Here is a 19,542-nt window from a genome sequence, read left to right as displayed (position 1 = left end):
ATTGGGGATGCGTCGGAAAAGATAATGAAAAAAAGATAACAGGTCATTAAATGAAGACTTGAAATTTAAGTAAAGCTAGAAATATGTCAGCACATGGAGAAAGCTGGAAATAGTCATGTGTTCCCCACCCTCCATCTTTCTATTTTTAAATATTTAAAACTACAGGAACATTGGAAGAATTTTGCCATATTTACGTTATCGCCTTCTCTCTTGCATATACTTTCTTTTGCAAAAATCATTTGAAAGTAAGTTGTAGAGCTGATGATACTTCACTCCTCACCATTATCTCCAAGATGTCTCTTGTATTAGGTTGGTGCAAAAGTAATTGTGGTTTAAAAGGTTAAAAGTAACTGCAAAAACTGCAATTACTTTTGCACCAACCTAATAGTTGTTTCACTTTTCAATCCAGGATCCAGTCATGGTACATTACATTTGGTTGTCATACCTCTTTAGTCTCCTTTAATTTAGAACAACAGTCCTCCTGTCTTTCTTTCTTTCATGGACATGGCTTTTAGAAGAGTCTGGCCAATTGTCTTCTAGAATGTATCATGGTTTGGATTCATCTGATTTCTCATGATTAGATTCAGGTTAAATCATTTTCTTGAACTACAAATATGATGTTCTCTTGTCCTATATTGTCCCATCAGAAGACACATAGTATCAGTTCTTTCCATTATTGGGATGCTAAATTTGATCACTTCTATTTCTCTGTTGTAAAGGTACAGTGCTATAAGTTGTAAGTCATCTTAAGGTGATACTTAGAGAATGTGTGGATATCTTGTTTTCCAACAGTGTTTCACCTAGTGGCTTTAGCATTCATTGATGATTGTTGCCCAAATTAACTATTACTTTGCTGTTACGAAGTGATAATTTTCTCATTGTATATTCATTCTACATTTATTAGATGGTATTCTGTACAGAAGTACTTTACCTACTGTCCTCCCTCCTTTTTTAAAAAAATCACTATGATTCAAGGATTGTTTTTCTATTTTTAATATTTTCATTGTTTTTTTATTGTTAGATTGCCCCAGATTGAGCCAGTAAGAGCTCTTTCAAAGTTAGCTCCTATGTCCTTTTGACACGACCCCATTAGTCTTTAAGTAGCACCTTACTTTCTGGCCCAAAAAGATCTTCCAGGCTTGTACTTGCCTTGCCATAGAGCTGAAATCAGCCATTTATCCAAGAAACCCTGTTTCCTTTTAGTAGGAAATGGTATTTAGAAACCAGAGTGTGGGCCTCAGGTGTGTAAAGTGTTTTCTAGCTCTTTACTGCCATTTTGCAGAATATATTTACACCTTCATAGATGAGAAAACTGAAGGAATGGAATTCTCTGTTTAATGCATGGCCTTGTTAACTTGGCTATTGTCGGGCGGGGTGGCCTGCGGGGTCTCAGCTCCTGCTCCCCACATAAGAATGCAGGATGTGGCTAGGCCAAAAAAGAACACCCACGGAGCCATAGGTAGGGGAGTCATACCACTATGGGCTCACTGGAGGCTGAAGTCACCCGACGTGCGACCTGCTGTCCGCTTTTCTGCCAACCGACAGACTCCCCTCCCCAGCGCAGCCATGGCAGTTATATCAGTGGCCATTGGCTAACCGGCCACAGCCGACGGCCATCTACTATCCGAGCCAGCACCCCTCCAGGTGAGGCCGAGAGCCTGAAAACTGATCTCTGGGGCTCTGTCCCCACAATCCACCCCTACAGGGTCTCGCCTCACAATCTATGCGACAAGCGTCTTCTTCGAGTGTCTCTGTGCCATATTAGCCTTCAGGCACCTGACCACACAACACCCAAAAACTTGACGGATAAGCCAGGGCCTTGGACCTTTTCCTCATTCACCGCCCAGCCACGTGACTTCAGGTGGCGAAGAGGGGGAGCTGCTTGCTCTAAATCTGAAAGAGAATCTGATGTTAATAAAATATCATTGACATAATGAAACAAGGCCACAGAGGACGGGCGATCCCACTGTGCCACATCCTGGGCCACGAGCCCGTGGCAGATAGTGGGGCTGTGCAAGTATCCTTGTGGAAGGACTTGAAAAGTCCACTGCCGCTCATACCAAGTAAAAGCAAACTGCTCTTGACACTCGGGTGCCATGTCAATGGAGAAAAAAAGCATTGGCCAAGTCCACAACATAGTGATATGTCTGTCCCCAGGCTGACAGTCAGACGATCCATTAAATCATGTATTGAAGGCACTGCAGCGTGCAAGGGTAGTGTCACCTTATTTAACTCCCTATGGTCCACAGACATTCACCAGGTCCCATCTGGCTTCCTGACAGGCCATACTGGGGAGTTAAAGGGACTGTGCGTTGGCCTCACAATATGTGCCTTCTCCAACTCCAATATTGTACGACCAATCTCCTCCTGCCCTCCTGGCAGGCAGTACTGTCGCACTGTAACCATGTGCCAGGGCTGTGGCAACACTTGAGGAGGGTGGTGAGCATGCCCGCGTGTCACCGCTTTCACCACTCAAATCTGGAGACGGAACTCTCCTACCGACGTCTGTAAGCTGAGGCCATGTAGCACGTCCACCCCTAGAATATATTCCGGAACGGGGGAGACATAAACCTTGTAGGTACGAGGGGGAAGCCTTCCTATACCCAGTGGTAAGGAAACGGCTTTCACAGTCACAGTCTTTACCCTTTAACTATCAATGCAGATTGCTGGTCCGGAAAACAGTTCTGGGTTCCCATAAACCAGACTGCAGTCTGCACCAGTGTCAGCTAGGGCCAAAACCCTCTGCACATTAGAAGGGGACCAATGTATGGACAGTTCCACGTGGGGCCTCCGGGCCTCCGGTCCCTGCTTGTCCCCTCTGACCGGGTACCTTGGCCCCACCCCTAATCGAGCCCGCAACCTCGCCTCTTTACCTTTGGTTTGGGCTTCCAGGTCTCAACTGTGCGGACCTCCTGTCTTAACTTCCTTCGCCTCCGGCTTTCAACATCCCCGAGGGTGGCCATGGCAGTTGTAACTTCATGGATCCGTCGCCCTACATAAGGTGTAAGAATAGCAACCCAGGATCCAAAAGCCCTCGCAGGTGCATTATCCAAAACCAGATCTCTCATGCTGGCTGTAAAATGCTCGTCATCCGGCCCCTGCAATTAGGGTTGAAAATAGCATGTCTCATACCCATTTCACAGATGGTTTGAGTAAGTTCCGCATATGACTGCCCTTGACTCACAGTGTCTGGCAGCTCGCCAGCCTGTCCCCATACTGTGCGTACCGCAGCAGTGAGCCATCCATTAGAGAATGGTTGCCCTGGTCTTGGGCCAACCCATGGCAGTTCTGTAACCTTTGTCATAGGGACGGATGCACTGTCACAAAGGCTAGCTTTTCCATCTCGCCTGGGGAGCAGAGTGTGGTCTGCTCCCTCATCCCATAAACTCAGTAGCCAAGCCGAGACTGGCTCTCCAGGGCGCTGTCAGCACCGCCCCCCCAGCTCCTGCAGCTCAGTGGGAGTGTAAGGGGTGTAGGTCATGAACTCAGTCACAGCTGGGTTGCTGGCAGCAACGCCCCCACCCTCCGGGGCCCAAAGGTTGCTCATGTTTTACCCTTTGCTTCAAGATTGGCGGGGCTTGGGGGTTGGAAGCTACATTGTCTCCACTCGCTTCCTCCGCCTCTGCCTCAGAGTCTCCACAGTGGGGCCCCTCTTCTAACTGGCGGACCCGAGCTTCCAGCGCTTCCAACCGGGACACCTGGTCTGGCACTTGGGACATTTCATTAAGCGCATTTTCCGTGTTGAGACTCAAGGCCGTGAGGAACATCCAGCCCACACGGCGGGCTGTATCCTTCTCCTCCTCCAGCAACCGCTCAGCCAGAGCCTGCAGGGCCCTCTCCACGCTGGCCGGAGAGCCGTCCATGTCCTCCCACCCCTCCTTGGGGGTCCAACTCCGGAGAACAGTGGCCACCGAGCACCACACACTGTGTGGGGGCCACACGTCCTCCTGCCCAGAGTCAGACTCCATTCCTACCTGGTCGGAATCCTGCTCGCCGTGCCAGGTGTCTGAGTGGGTGGAGGTCTCCGCGGAAGATGTCCACAACCCTTGGAGCTTAAGGCCGCAGCAGATCACCAAAATGAAGGCAACGCCATCCATGGCCAAGAAGCTGGTGTGCCAACTGGAGGCTTGAGTCTCCCAGGCAGACCGTGCCTCCCGCTCCCGGCGTCGCTCCTCACGGGCCTCCCGAAGCTGAGCTCTCACACGCACAAACCGCTCCACCATGCTTTGGTAGGTTTTGGCTGGCACCGTACCCTGCTTATTAAACTGAGCTTTTATACGTATAAACTGCTCCAGTACATTCCGGAGAGTTTTGGCCGACCCACACCCTCCTCGCTGCACCATATGTCGGGCGGGGCAGCCTGCGGGGTCTCAGCTCCCGCTCCCCACATAATAACGCAGGATATGGTGAAGCCAAAAAGGAACACCCATGAAGCCATAGGTAGGGGAGTCATACCACTATGGGCTCACTGGAGGCTGGAGTCACCCGACGTGCAACCTGCTGTCCGCTTTTCTGCCAACTGACCGACTCCCACTCCCCAGCGCAGCGGCAGTTATATCAGTTGCCAATTGGCTAACTGGCCACAGCAGATGGCCATCTGCTACCCGAACCAGCACCTTTCCACGTGAGGCCGAGAGCCTGGAAACTGCTCTGTGGGACTCTGTCCCCACAGCGATACTGTAGAAAATCTTTAAAATAGCTTGCTGAATGTAATTTAATCCTTGTTTTATAATTTTATAACATAAGTATATACCGTGTTTCCCCAAAAATAAGACCTACCCCTAAAACAAGTCCCAGTTAAGATTGTCAGTCAGACGGATGCATTTAGTACGTTATGACAATGTTCCAGAAGTAGATGACATGACTGTATTTGAATAAATGTAGATTGTTGTACATGAAAAAAGAAGACATCTCCTGAAAATACGTCCTCATGCGTCTTTTGGAGCAAACATTGTGTCAGACCCAGTCTTATTTTGGGGGAAATACAGTGTAAGACCCGGGCTTCTTTTCAGGGAAACAGAATAATACTAGCATTGTTAACTGTTTACTGTGTGATAATCTATGCTAGACCCTTAATAAGCATTATTTTGTTTTATGTTCGAAGCAAAATAGTTTATTTTTCCTACTGTACAGATAATAAACGTTAAGCAAATTATTCAAGGTTATATGTTTAGTAAATGATAGAGGCAGAATTTGAATGCAGGGCTTTCTCCAGAGTCCAGGAGACCACATTGTTAGGCTCCATTTAGCCTAACAATTATTTGGAGAAGATTCTTCAGAATACATTTTCATTATAGGACTATAGGCACAGAGCATATACCGAGTATATCTTGGGATTGAGTCTGTACTAACCTTAGGATCCATCCTGAGAGATTTCATGACTCCTAGTTTTTTCACCTTTCTCATAACTTCCCTCTTTCAGGCTCAATAAGAGGAGCTTTCAGGTGCACACTGTAAATAATAAACACTGCCTTGAATCTAGCATTTAAATATTTTACTACTAGGAAATAGCTGTAAGACTTCCATTGTGCCTGTCAGGGTTTTTTGTTTGTTAGTTTTGACTTTCTGTAACAGCTTTTATTGGTCTCGGACACACCAAGAGCCTAATAGGTAATGCAGTACCTCAAACCTGCTTATGAGATACGTGGTACAGGACCTACAAGAAACCCCTTTCTAAACCCAGCATTACACAGTCAACAACTGCTTGGCTGTCCCGTATAAACAAAATACCATAACCACCCACATCCTATGAGAGAATCAGCTTGCTACTACAACCGTCCTATGTTCTGGGAGGTTCTTTTCTGTCCTTTTGTGAATGCTTGCTTAGCGTCTTGTAATCTTCCAGCCAGGTGCGCTGGAGGGCCAAGGACTGACTGGATGTCTCAGTGCTCGTGTCTCGTCCTCATTACTAGGTTATCAGCCAGGTAGCCAGAGTGGCGTAGGTCCTACCTGTACACCAGGGGTTCTCAAACTTCAGTGAGCCTCAGAACCACCTGTAGGGCTTATCAAACCACAGACTCTCAGAGGTTCTAATTCACTAGGTCCGGGAAGGGGCCTGAGAGTTTGCATTTTTAACAAGTTCTCAAGTGACCCTGATGGTGCCTCCCCTAAGGGTCTCTCAGGGCGGTTACTTATGTGCAGCAGAACCTAATTCTGGCCAATTTTTTAAAAAGGAATTTATTAAAAGGATACTGGATAGCTACAGAATTGATGGGATTGCTAGAGAAGGAGACTTAGGGGTAGGCAGCCATGATCACTGATTTGGTAGATACTGCTGCTGCTAGCGCTGCACAGAGTGGGCACCACAACGTGCTCTCCTGACCACTCTGCTGTACACTGCATGCGTTGACAGACCCTGCTGCTACCACTACCTGCCAAAGTGGGTTCTGTGCAGTTCTTGCTTCTTGCAATCACTAGATTCAAAGTCTGGGATGGTTGTGTCTGATTGGTAGCACTTGGATCATTTGCCCAAGCTCTAATTTTATGGAAGGTTGGAAAAATGAAAATCTGATGTTTTCAGCTTAAACCAAAACTTATAAGCTGAGGTATTCTCCAAAGAGAAGTTCATTCATGGTTTGACTTGGTAGATACTTTTGACCATATTGCACTAGGTGTTCGCAAAGTATGGCCTGGGGGCCAAATTAGCCTACCAGCTATTTTGTAAAGTTTTATTGGAATGCAGCCACACCCATTAATTTACCTACTTTATTGCTGGTTATTTTCGTGCTACAAAAGCAAAGTTAAGTAGTCGTGACAAAAACCGCATGGCCAGAAAAACCTAGAATATATACTGTCTGGTCCTTTGTAGATGAAGTTTGCCAACCCCTGATAGGAATAATGCTAATACTGTGTTTCCCTGGAAATAAGACGTAGCTGGACAATCAGCTCTAATGGTCTTTTGGAGCAAAAATTAATATAAGACCCAGTCTTATTTTATTATAAGACCCAATATAACATAATAATATAATACATAATATAATACTGGGTCTTATATTAATTTTTGCTCCAAAAGATGCATTAGAGCTGATTGTTCGGCTAGGTCAGATTTTCAGGGAAACACGGTACTTCTGTTCAGGTCCAGTCAGTTACTGTTGATCGATGCTGTTGGGGAACTTCATGTTCATATGGCCAGATTGTTCCTCTAGAATAAGGAGATTTAAGACAAACAACAGAGCAAACTTGCACACATTTGAAGAAGGGCTTTTCGAACCTAAAGTTGATAGACTTCGTCCGCCTCTTGCTCTTCATACAGAGAACTGAAGAACCACATAGTTTGTGCTTTAAAACTTGTGAATTAAATTCTCGCTTAGACTTTAAAATCGAAAAGTGAATTCCTAATTCTTTGTCAGCTATTCACAGCATCATCAATGATGTACCTAAAATATCCTCTGACTTGACAACAGGAAATTATAGGACATAAATTCAGTCAAGAATCCGAGAAAATTCTGTGGGTTCTTGACACTAGCCTACCGTCGTCTGGCAGGTCAAATGTGAGTGGTCTGATACTGTTTGCCATAAACATAACATTTGTGTGTTAAGAGTTCAGAACTTGTTTGCCACTAAAACAAAATTGTCTTGAGGTTAAAAATAAGAAGCACATTTCCATAGATTAGTCCTTTTGTGGGTGTCTGGCCAGGTTATGATGACTCTTAACTCAAAGGGTTGGGCCCCAGCAGCTGTGTTTGTAGTGTGTGGTCACACCTACTCTGGCCATTGGTTTGAAAGTCCTAGCTGATGCAATACGACAAGACAAAGAAAAAAGAGTACATAGACTGGGAAGGAAGAAATACTGTAATTCACAAGAGATACTGTATATGTAGAACATCCAAAGAATCTACAAACTATGGGATTTATTAAGGTTTGTAGTATACATCTTAAACTTATCACAGTGTACCTTCGAGTGATACTATACTACTTCACGTATAGTGTGAGAACTTTACAACAGTATGCTTTCTTTTTACCTCTTGGCCTATGTGTTATTGTTGTCATGTATTTCACTTGGACATATATTAGAAACCCCCACAATACGTTATCTTCCTTGTTGTTGCTTTAGACAATTGTCTTTTAAATATTTATAAAAAGGATTTGTATTTACCCATATAGTTAACCATTTTCAGTTCTGTTCACTCCATCTGGTATTGTTTTCCTCCTTTCTGAAGTACTTTTAACATTTTTTTTTTTTGTAGAGCAGTTCTACTAGTGATTAATTCATTCAGCCTTTATATGTGAAAAATATTTTGCCTTGTTTTTTGAAAGGTATTTTGACTGGGAGTAGAATTCTAAGTTTATAGTTTTCTGGTGTTTTTTTTTCTTTTGTAACTTTAAAGATGTTACTACAGAGTAGTCTGGAGTGCATTGTTTTGCTTAGAAGTCTGCTCTAATTCTAATCTTTGTTGTTGTTATGTAATTTGTCTTCTTTCTCTAGTTGCTTTTGCAATTTTTCTCCTTACCTTTTTTAAAGCAATTTGATTATGATGTGCTTTGATGTCTTCTTCATCTTTCTTATGTTAAAAGTTTGCTGAGCTATTGGATGTGTGAGTTTATAGGTTTTATCAATTAGAGAAGATTTTCCACAATTCTTCAAAAAGTTTTCTTTTTTTTTCTCTGTCTCTCTTCCCCACAGTGACTTTTTATTAGGCTGCTTAAAGTTGTCCTATAGCCTGCTGGTGCTCTGCTCAAATTTTTTCCATCTTTTTCCTCTGTGTTTTTGATTTCTATTCTTGTGTCTTAAGGTTTATTAATCTTCTCTTTTGCAATGTCTAATGTGCTATTCATCCCATCCAGTGTATTTTACATCTCAAATATTATTGTTTTCATCTCTGGAATTAAAAAAAAAAATTCATATTACTTGCTTAATATTTTCTGTATCTTCCTGAACATATGGAATATAATTTTAATAAATTTGTAAATATCCTTTTCTGCTAGTTCTGTTAGCTGTATAATTACTGAGTCACTTTTGGTTGTTTTTTCTCCCCATTATGGATAATTTTTTTCCTGCTTTGTATGCTTGGTAAGTTTTAATTTAATGCCAGAGATTGTGAATTTTACCTTTTTATATGCTGCACGTTTTTTGTATTTCCTGTAAATATTCTTCAGCTTTATTGTAGGATACAGTTAAGTAATTTGGAAATAATTTGATCTTTTCGGGCCTTTTTTTCTTTTTTTAAGCTATATTATGTAGCACCAGAGTAGCATTTAGGCTACGTTTAATTTTGTCTAATTCTGAGTACTCTACTAAATGCGCTGTGAATTATGAGATTTTCTACTTTATGTTACGGGAATAGGAACTCCTCCTGTTCCTCTGAGTTTTGGGTATTGTTCCCTCTAATCCAGGGTGTTTAAACCTCAGCACTATTGACATTTTAGCCCATATAATCCTTTATTCTGGGGACTTGTTTTGCACATTGTAGGATGTTTAGTGGCACCTCTAGCTTCTAGTCACTTGATGATAATAGAACCCCTCCCCCCTAAATTGTGACAACCCAAAATGTGATAGACATTGCTCTGTCACCAAGCGGGCAAAATCAATTCATTGAGGACCACTACTCTGATCCTTTCCGACTTCAGGTATTTCTTCACATGCGTGAGATGCTCAGTACACAACTTAAGACACTGTCGGTTTCCAGAACATACATTCTCTCTGTGTAGCATTTGCTCTCTCCTGCTCTGCAAACTCTAGCCATCTTCTCCCCAGACTGCCAGCTCCCAGGCAGTAGGATGTAATAATCACGTGAGTCACCTCATTTGTTTCCCCTCTCTCTGGTGTCACTGTCATTTGCTTCATGAGGTCTTACCTCTTGAAAAATGTTGTTTCATATGTTTGTTTTGATTTTTTAGTTGTTTTAGGTGAAAGGTAAATTCAGTGCCTCTTATTCCATCTTGACCTAAAGCTGAAGTCCCAACAATTTGTCTTTTACTTTGGGGGAGATGTCCTGAAATGCCCCCGACAACTGCACCCCTAAAAACATTAAAATGACAGGTCTTTGAGTCCTCATAGAGTTTATCTCCCACGTTCTGAAAGTGTTATCAAGGACGTCACCTCTTGCTCATTCTCTTACTCATCCTGTCCAGTCAGCAAGATACCGTCTATGTAATGGGTCAGGAGGTCTAGATGTCTTCAGATTATCTCATGACAGAGAATAAGAGAGTCAAAATAGCCCTAAGGCAAAATTGTAAGTCTGTATTATCCCACATGAATGCAAACTGTTTCTGATCCTCCTTTGTAATTGGAATGGAAAAGAATACATTCACCAAATCAAAACCTGAAGCTGAACTAATCAGTTCCAGCGCCACTACTGTGTCTGGAATTGGAGCTGGGACCAGGGCTAGAATTCGGTTAAGTCTGTGGCGTCTCCAGTCATTTTTAGGATCCATCTGCTTTCTGCAGATCAGACATCATGTATAATAGGGACCATCACCCATGCATAATTTAAATCTTTACTGGTGGCACTAGTCTGATATTCTTTGCCTCTCTGGAAACAATATTGTCTTTTACTAACTGTCTTGTTCTGAGGATTGGGTCAATTTCAGAGGTTTCCGCTTGGCTTTTTCCACTATGACAGCTTTTACCGCATATGTCATGGACCCACTGTGGGGGTTGTTCTTACTTGTAGGGGTTAATATAAATTCTAATTATAAACTCAAGGAGCGGAGAGAGACTATTGGGTGGGTCTGCAGGCTCAGTGAGCTCAGTATGAGTCAGACTTTTGTCAGGACTCTATTTATTCCCTCAATTCAGAAGACTTTGGCTGGGAGGATGATTCTTTTGCCTCACAGAACCGGACTGGGATCATTCTTGAGTTGCATTCAGCTGGTAGCTGGACAGTCTGAGAAGGGGTCACTTACATATCTGGTGGCTTGGTGCTGTTCCGTGTGGCCTTTCTCTGTCAGTGAAGCTAGCTTGGGCTTCCTCACATCAGGGGTGGTCTCTGTGTACTTGAATATAGATTTACACAGCCTCACTTCTGCCACACTCTTGGTCAGAACAAATCACAGGAGAAACCCAGATCCGTGGTGAGGGCACATAGATTCCAATTTTTGATAAGGGAGTAGTAACGTCCATTGCAAAAAAGCTTATGGGATAAGAAATATCATTGTAAACGAATGGGATTATATGAAACTGAAAAGCTTCTGCACAGCAAAAGAAACTATTGACAAAATAATGAGGCAACCAACTGAATGGGAGAAGATTTTTGCAAACAGTGCCTCTGATAAGGGGCTAATATCCAAAATATACAAGGAACTCATGAAACTCAACAACAAAATAACAAACAACCCAATTGAAAAATGGACAGAGGACCCGAAGAGACATTTCTCCAAAGAGGATATACAAATGGCAAATAGACATATGAAAAAATGCTCAACATCACTAATCATCAGAGAAATGCAAATGAAAACCACAATGAGATGTCACCTCACCCCAGTCAGAATGGCTTTCATCAATAAGACAAATAGTAACAAGTGTTGGAGAGGCTGTGGAGAAAAAGGAACCCTCATACACTGTTGGTGGGAATGCAGACTGGTGCAGCCGTTATGGAAGGCAGTGTGGAGGTTCCTCAAGAAATTACGAATAGAATTACCATATGACCCAGCAATCGCTCTCCTGGGTATCTACCCCAAAAATCTGAAAGCATTCCTCTAAAGCATTCCTCTATAGAGACACGTGTACTCCAATGTTCATTGCAACTTTGTTTCCGGTGGCCAAGACATGGAAACAACCAAAATGTCCTTCAATAGATGAATGGATAAAGAAGTTGTGGTATATATACACAATGGAATACTATTCCGCGTTAAGGAAAGATGATATAGGAGCATTTGTGACAACATGGATGGATCTTGAGAGTATAATGCTAAGTGAAATAAGTCACACAGATAAAGCAGAGAACCCTGTGATTTCACTGATATGTGGTATATAAACCAAAAAGAACAAGACAAACAAATGAGAAAGAAAAACTCATAGACACAGACAATAATTTAGTGGTTACCAGAGGGTAAGGGGATGGGGGTTGGGTGATGAGGGTAAAGGGGATCAAATATATGGTGATGGAAGGAGAACTGACTCTGGGTGGTGAACACACAATGGGATTTATAGACGATGTAATACAGAATTGTACACCTGAAATCTATGTAAATTTACTAACAATTGTCACCCCAATAAATTTAATAAAAAAAAAAGAAATATCATTGTAGCCACATTGAGAAATAGTTTACCATATCACTACTCCATCTGCTATCTTCCAGAATTTTATAGACCTTTCTCATTTGCTGTAGTTTCTTCTTTTAAACTATTCATCCTTAAAAAAAAAAATGCTTAAAAAAGCCTTTTCACTCATTTAGCAGAGATACATGTGGTTATTGAATCCATGATGGTTAATTGGCAGTTGTAATTAACCATCTTTGGATTCAAAGATTATCCTGTTTTTTTTTTAGTGGTTCCATGTTGTCTTATTAACTTGTTGGAAAACAAGTTGTCTTAGGTGTCTTTTTGTAGGTGGCATTCTTCTGCCATCTGATAATTCTCTTGGCCAGTTGCATATCGAAGCAGGAAAGCAGTGTTTGGGAGTATGCCCTCGTATGACAGCGTTATTCCTTACAAGAGAATAAGGAGGTACATTTTATGTAGAGAATTTAAACTTGTTTGTAATTGCTGTGCATCAACATTCTGCATAGTGGTAGTGGTAGAACATTTCTTTCTGACCGTAATATGGAGTGCTCTCAATTCTTTTGCTTATACCACTGCTCTTCGCTGAGGTTATATTACATCATACTGGGGTTTTTAATACCTTGTTATCTGAATGAGGGCTAGCGAAAGCGTCCCTACCTCTTTCACAGAGTGAACAATAGGATTGTCCCATTGGACGTCTTTTTTGTTTAGTGGTAGATTACTGTCAGATTTTTTTAAAAGTCATTTTAAGAGGAATGTTGACAAACTGGGCCATCTCCAGAGGCTGTCAGCCAGGATGCTTAAAAATCTGGAAGCTGCAGATCCTGAGACTTTGTAATCTGGAAGGAAAAACCAACCAAGTAAGATTTAAAAGATGATACGATAACTGTTTTCAAATACTTGGAGGTCACCGAATAAGAAAGGTTACATCTATTTAGAAATGAAATAGTGAGTTTTGAAGTTCTGGCATTGTTTGACTACAGACCATCACCATGTTGAAGAGGGGTTGTGAGTTGAGGGAATTCTCTACTTTTTCCGATATCTTATAATTCAGAGGTTTCGACGACTCTACCATTATTAACGGTTCTTTCATAAATGATTGTTTGCTTACAATCAGAATTTTTGAGTGTCATTATATTTTTAAAAGTATGTTTGAAAATTAATCTAAAGTCTTTTCTGTTCTGCAGGACTTAAATACTATTTATTCTTATCTTCATGGAATGGAAATACTTTCAAACCTCAGGGAACATCAGCTTAGGTAAGTTAATGTTGTGGTGAAGGGCATGCGCTGTGGAGTTACTCACATGAGTTTGGATAGATAGTTGCAGGGCCCAAGTCTTTCAGGGGCTTTTTGTAGGCTAAGCATAGAAATTTGCATTTCTCATCCCAGTTTTTCTTAGAGGGACCTTGAGCAAGTCTTAACATGTGAGGTGTAGTTTTTTCTTTTATAAAATAGGGATAATAAGATTATCTTTTTACAGTGTTTCGAGGATTAAATGAGAATAGAGTTGACTCTTGAAAAACTCGGGGGTTGGGGCATTGACCCTCCCACATAATTGAAAATCCATGTGTAACTTTTGACTCCCCCAAATTATATAACTGCTAATAGCCTATTGTTGACCAGAAACCCTACTAACATATAAGCAGTCGATTTACACATATTTTGTATATGTATTATATACCATATTCTTAACAGTAATCTAGGGAAAAAAATGTTATTAAGAAAACCACAAGGAAGAGAAAATACATTACATTACTTATTGAAAAAAATCCGCATAGAAGTGGACTTGTACAGTTCAAACCCATGTTGTTCAAAGGTCAGCTGTAACTAAATCAAAGCACAGTGCTCAGTATGTGCTAGCCAGTGAAAACACATAGTTCCTATGATACTTACCATGTGACATGTTGAAAATGGGCATGACATGATGTAATGTTGTATTGCAGTTGATTTGGTATAAGCTCTTGTGGACAAGACTCATGAACTTTCTGGACCTCATTTTCTTATTCTGTAAAATGAGTTTCCTCTCCTACTACCTTACACCATTGCGATTATATTTGTAAAAACACTTTAGAATGCTGTAAAGCACTCATAACTTTGCATGACATTTTAATTAAAATGTGTTTTCCTTCTATGACCAATTTATCCATGACTTTTTCTGGCTGTTCTTCAAGTTTTGGGTTATGGACCAGATTACTAAAATACAATTGTTTGGGATTTATTATTTTCTGTTTTCTATATAATGTAATTCAGATGTTAGTATATGTCAAAAAAGAAGAAGAAAACTGAAAACTAGAGCATTTAGTAATTCTAAAAGTATTTTTTAAATGCAAGCAAATTTATGTATTCAACAGATTTTTACTTTTTAAAATATTTTAGATTAATGTCTACAAGAGCACGCTATGAGAGATACAGTGGCAATCAGATTCTTTTTTGGTAAGTATTGCCATAATTATCTTAAATGAATTGCTTTAATGTTTAAATTTTGACTTTAGCATTGAAATTCATTTGATTCTGAAACAATTTCTGTAGATTGAAATATATTCATAAACTGTGAAACATAACAGACGTAGAGCTCACAAAATGTGTACAGTGCGGCAAAGCTTAATAAATATGTACACCTGTGTGACTCCTACCCAGGTGAACATACAGAACCTATCAGCTCTCCAGAAGGCTCTGGTCAGCATTCTTAGAAGGTGATCCAGTAACGACTTCTATTACCATAGATTTCGTTTTGCCTCTTTTCGATCATCGTATAGATAAGAATCTTTTGGTCAGGCTTTTTCTTACTTCACAAATGTCCAACGTTCTTTCATATTTTTGCATTCATTCTTTTTCACTGCTTTAGTGGACAGTTGTGTGAAGATAGCACAATTTGTTTATCCTTTCCACTGTTAATAGATATTTAGGTTGTTTCCAGTTTTTTTACTATCATGAATAATAAAAGTTTCATTGGACAGTTTGGTCATGTCTTTTTGTGCCCTTATTCATTCCTGTTGGGCATATTCTTAGGAACTGAATTATTGGAAACGCATGTGCTTTGTCAAAGTTAAGAGATTCTAACATTAGAATCTAACATGTGCTTTTCATTTTGTTGTCTCGTTGTGATTTTATTTCACATATCCCTGTTTATTAATGATGATGAATGATTTTCATGTTTTTATAGACCCTTTGGATAGTTCTTTCATGAAATCCAGATTCAAGTTTTTGACCATTTTTTATTGGGTTGTGTATCTTCTATTGGTTTGTAGAAATTCTTTATAAATGCTGTATGTATGTTGCATATATCTTCTCCCACTGTGTGGCTTTCTATTAATGCATCTTTTGAAGAAGAGAAATTCTGAATTTTCTCAGTTTTTCCCCGTGTTATTTATTGTACTTTACATGTACAGTTAAAAAACAAAATCTGTTCCTTCCTCAAGATTATAAAGATAGTGACCTCATTTATTATGTAAATTCAACAGTTACATAGGAATGGTATGGACTTTCATGTTTCATGCCTACACATCGCATTGATCATTATTTCTAAAGTACTTACATGATTCATATGGGTTTTAATGGCTATGGTCATTCATTTGTTGATCTGTTCATTTATTGTTAAATGTTTGGTATATTTTATGCTTAACCTGGTATAGAATGGTGGGAAGACTTACTGAGCATATCGTGTAGTGGGGGAGGGACAATTAATTAGAATAGTTATACATATTTAAGTGCTATCAAAGAAAAGCATAGCTGTATAGATCATTGGAATAGAATTGAGAGCACAGAAATAAACCCTTATATTTATGAACAGTTTTGTTTTTTTAAAAAATGGCCTGTAGTTAAGATCTGTGCACAGCATGGGTGTAACAAGATTGAGGATTAAAAAGGAACCACCAATCAGCAGGTTATTTTTGATGAAGGTGCCAAAGCATTTCATTGGAGAAAGCATAGTATTTTCAACAGATGGTGCTGGGTTGAATTTTTACATGCAGAAAGTTAATTTAGACCCTTACCTTACACCATATACAATAATTAATGAGATACCACTTTATATCTGTTAGAATAGCTACTGTCAAAAAGGTAGATAGTAACAAGAGTTGGCGAGGATATCGTGATACCTAGAATGCTCATATATTGGTGATGAGGATGTAGCCATTTTAGGAAACACTTTGACGGTTTCTTAAAAAGTTAAACAATTTTACCATATGACTCAGTAATTCCACTGTTAAATACTGTATTTACCCTAGAGGACTGAAAACAAATGTGCATACAGAGATTGTACACAAGTGCTTTTAGTAGCACTGTTTGTACTAGCCTAACACTGGAAACCATCAAAATGTCCAATGAATGGATAAATTGAATTGTGTAGTGGATTAGTATTTGGCAATAAAAAGGAATAAAGTACTTATATATGCTGCAACAAGGACAAACCTCAAAAACATTATGCTAAGTGGAAGAAGGAAGATAGAAGCAACACATATTACATGATACCCTTTATATGAACTATACAGGAAAGAAAAATCTATAGAGACAGAACAGATTATTGGTTACTTGGAGGCAGGGATTGTATGCAGACAAGGTGTAAGAGATCTCTTTGCTGATAGAAATGTTAAAATTGGATTGTGTTGATGTTTGACTGATTCTTTTAAAACCAGTGTGTTCAAGTGCCATCAGCGAAGAGGAGGGCACAGCAAGAGAGGAACCTGGAGTGGCCGTGGAGGCCACCGTGAGAAGTTTTGGTCTTTATTTTAGGAGAAGTGTGAAGCCTTTGAAAGAGTAAAATCTGACAATATTGAGTATGACTCCCTTCTCTGGGCTAGGTTGTTCTTGGCTTCATTTGCCTGGACAGAGAAAGGGAGAAAGCAGGGCCCCCACCTTAAAAAATTTCACTTTCCTTGTATGTACTTACCATCTGCATTGTCAGACCATGCTCTGAGAGTGGAATTCTTCGCAAAAATCTGAAGTTTCTGATTCATAAGGTGGCATGGCTCTTTTGGTGGTAGGAGGGAACCTGAGGATTTTTCCTGCATTTATAGTGATGATTTTGTGACTGCTTCAGCCAAGTGAGGTAAAAATTGGTGGCTTGTAATATCCAGTCAGAACTTGCTTCTGTCTTAATTTTGGGTACATTTTCCTTTATTGATTCTATTCCTTCTTGATTTTGTAGAAGTCGTATTGTATTTCGAAGAATTAAGGAAGTAGAATTTCTAAACCAAGAACCTTAAGTAGGAATTTTGCAACAATTTGTATCTTCCCTGATTGAGGATTAGGAAGGGATATAAAGAACTTCAAAGTATTCACTGGAATGTAGACAATTTTTCCCTCTCGTGGTAAGCAGTAGGATTGACCCAAAAGGCTTAGCCTGGATGCTAGGTATGTGGAATGGTTTGGAGGCCTAGGTTTCTGGATGGAGGATGATACTATTCATTGAGCACAGAGAATATTAGAGAAGATCCAAGCTTGAAGGGAATGATACTGAGGTAAATTTTGAACATTAAGGTTGAGTTGCCTGTTAGATATATAAGTAGACGTGTTAAGTAGACAGCCAGATAATACAGTTTTCCAGCTCAGATGCAAGATTTCTTTTGTAGACATTAGAATCTCTTACCTATTAGAATTGATTGAAGCCTTAGATATAGTAATTAAGATATTTGAGAGACAGAGAAAGAGATTAGATTATAAACTAACAACAAGATTCTGGGTTTCCATTGGAGATTTAACCTAATTAAAATGTTAATGGACTTAACTGAATTAAAATGCTGATGGCATATTTTTATGTCTTTCAGAATAAAATTTAAAATAAATAAGTAGATCATCATGATCCAGGGAAGAATGTGAAGTTAATATTATTTATAAGATAAAGTTAATAAACATATACTTCTGAAATCTATTTTAAGATAGCGATTATACTTTTCCCCATGTGAACGTGGTCTGTATAAAACCTTAAGCAGTAGGCAAAATTTCCAAGTAGCATTATTTTCTATGTTTTACAGTATTATTAGAACATATTTCATACTTCGCATTGAATCCATAGCCATGTGAATGTGTGTATTTATTTACTCATTTATTTATTTATTTATTCATTTAAACAGTTCAGAAACTATTGCCAGATGCTGGTATATCCTGCTTTCTGGATCTGTGCTTATGAAAGACTCCATGGTCTTGCCTCCTTGCAGGTATGTTTACATTTGCTGCTTCCTGCATGTGGCAGGCAAAGTTAACATTATATCTGTTTTATCTCCTGTGTTAAACTATTTTGTGTAGGATGTGTATTTTCTCTTACATGAAACATTTTGTAAATGTCTTTGCTTGTTGGTAATGGGAAGTAGCTTGGCAGGAATCAGCTGATATTTCCTATTTCTGAGGGTGTAATCTTTAAGTTTATACTTAATATCTTACTCCTGTTTGATCTTTAGTTTTATGTGAGATTTGATCTGATTTATCTGATAGTTCTGGATTCATTGCTATTAGTGGTTGTAGAGAGTTGACATATCTTAATAGTTAAATTGGTTTTTAGAGAAAGGCAAACTAGGTTAGAATCCTGATTTTATCACTTACTAGTTATATGACGGGACAAATTTTAGTTTCTTGACTGTAAAATGAGAATAATAGTACATACTTAAGTGTCTTTATGAGATTTTCACAAGACATTACTCAAAGCTCTTAACAGAAGTCTGTAAAGGTTGATACTCTAGAGCCATGAGTTCATGTCTGTGTTGTACTACTTCCGGGGCAAATGACTTAATCCCTTTGTACCCATTTCCCCATGTAAAATGGGAACAATAATAGAACCTATTTCATAGGTTGTTTTGAGGAATAAATGAGTTAATAAGTAATAAATCTCTTGGAATGGTGCCTGTTATAAGTAATTATTAATTATCACCACCATAATTATAAGGTAAAAGAAGAGACTGGTTGGAAAGTTGGTCAGATGAATTATTCTTGGAGAATTTGTTCTGTCAGCAATTCTTAGTATTTTTGCCCCTCAAATTATAATTTAGTGACATAAAAATGTAATTTTTTTAGTGTCCTTTTTTCCAATATGCTGAGAAGAGATTTAGGTCCTTTAAATTAAGATTTCTAATTGAGGCTAAATTAATTTAGTTGCAAAACTTAATTTAAGTATCAAGGTACAATCTATTCGATAGATGGTCTGGGATGTCTTAGTTTTGATGTCATTTTTTAAAGTCATGTCTTGAGTCATGAAACACTACATCACTGGCCTTTGGTTAAATGAAATCTGTGCTTCTTGACTAGTAGAATAAAACACTGTTGACTGTTTTTACAAACAAAATGCATAGTAGTTCTTGGTTCTGTCAGGAATGGTGCCGTATCAGAGACTCGGTATTGGTCTCTGCGATTAGGTACCCAGCAGTAGCATTACACTGAGCCCCTGCAT

The 19,542-nt window shown here is 39.6% G+C and overlaps 2 protein-coding genes across 10 annotated transcripts in view; one reads left to right on the top strand and one right to left on the bottom strand.

Moving 5' to 3' along the window:
• RAPGEF6 (Rap guanine nucleotide exchange factor 6) overlaps positions 1 to 19,542 on the top strand; it is a 179,758-nt gene that overhangs the window by 11,327 nt on the left and 148,889 nt on the right. For all 8 annotated transcript variants that reach the window (XR_013992373.1, XM_081035330.1, XM_081035328.1 and 5 more), the window contains exons 2-4: positions 13,351 to 13,421; positions 14,541 to 14,597; positions 18,236 to 18,319. Coding sequence is in view for 7 of the 8 variants with exons in the window: in XM_081035330.1 (XP_080891456.1) it covers positions 13,351 to 13,421; positions 14,541 to 14,597; positions 18,236 to 18,319 (212 nt within the window). In the remaining variant the exon portion in view is untranslated. The remainder of the gene's footprint in view (positions 1 to 13,350; positions 13,422 to 14,540; positions 14,598 to 18,235; positions 18,320 to 19,542) is intronic.
• Positions 1,020 to 4,531, bottom strand: LOC308491788 (uncharacterized protein). 2 transcript variants are annotated; one of them, XM_081035821.1, is made up of 2 exons: positions 2,874 to 4,531; positions 1,020 to 1,893 (listed from the first exon to the last, which is right to left on the bottom strand). In XM_081035821.1, exon 1 carries the CDS (start codon positions 4,341 to 4,343, stop codon positions 3,486 to 3,488), a length of 858 nt encoding a protein of 285 aa, XP_080891947.1. In that variant the 5' UTR covers positions 4,344 to 4,531; the 3' UTR covers positions 1,020 to 1,893; positions 2,874 to 3,485. The 2 variants fall into 2 exon arrangements, with proteins under 2 accessions (XP_080891947.1, XP_080891948.1); XM_081035822.1 differs by having other exon boundaries at positions 1,020 to 3,098; positions 3,975 to 4,526.

The sequence above is a fragment of the Rhinolophus hipposideros genome (genome assembly GCF_964194185.1).
Source record: "Rhinolophus hipposideros genome assembly, chromosome: 23".
NCBI classification, from domain to species: Eukaryota; Metazoa; Chordata; class Mammalia; order Chiroptera; family Rhinolophidae; genus Rhinolophus; species Rhinolophus hipposideros.
The sequence above is the reverse complement of the archived record's forward strand: the minus strand, read 5'-3'. Positions and strand labels throughout refer to the sequence as shown.

Excerpts from the sequence above, each read along its gene's own strand:
- LOC308491788 (XM_081035821.1), bottom strand. The coding sequence starts at position 4,343 with ATGGTGCAGCGAGGAGGGTGTGGGTCGGCCAAAACTCTCCGGAATGTA.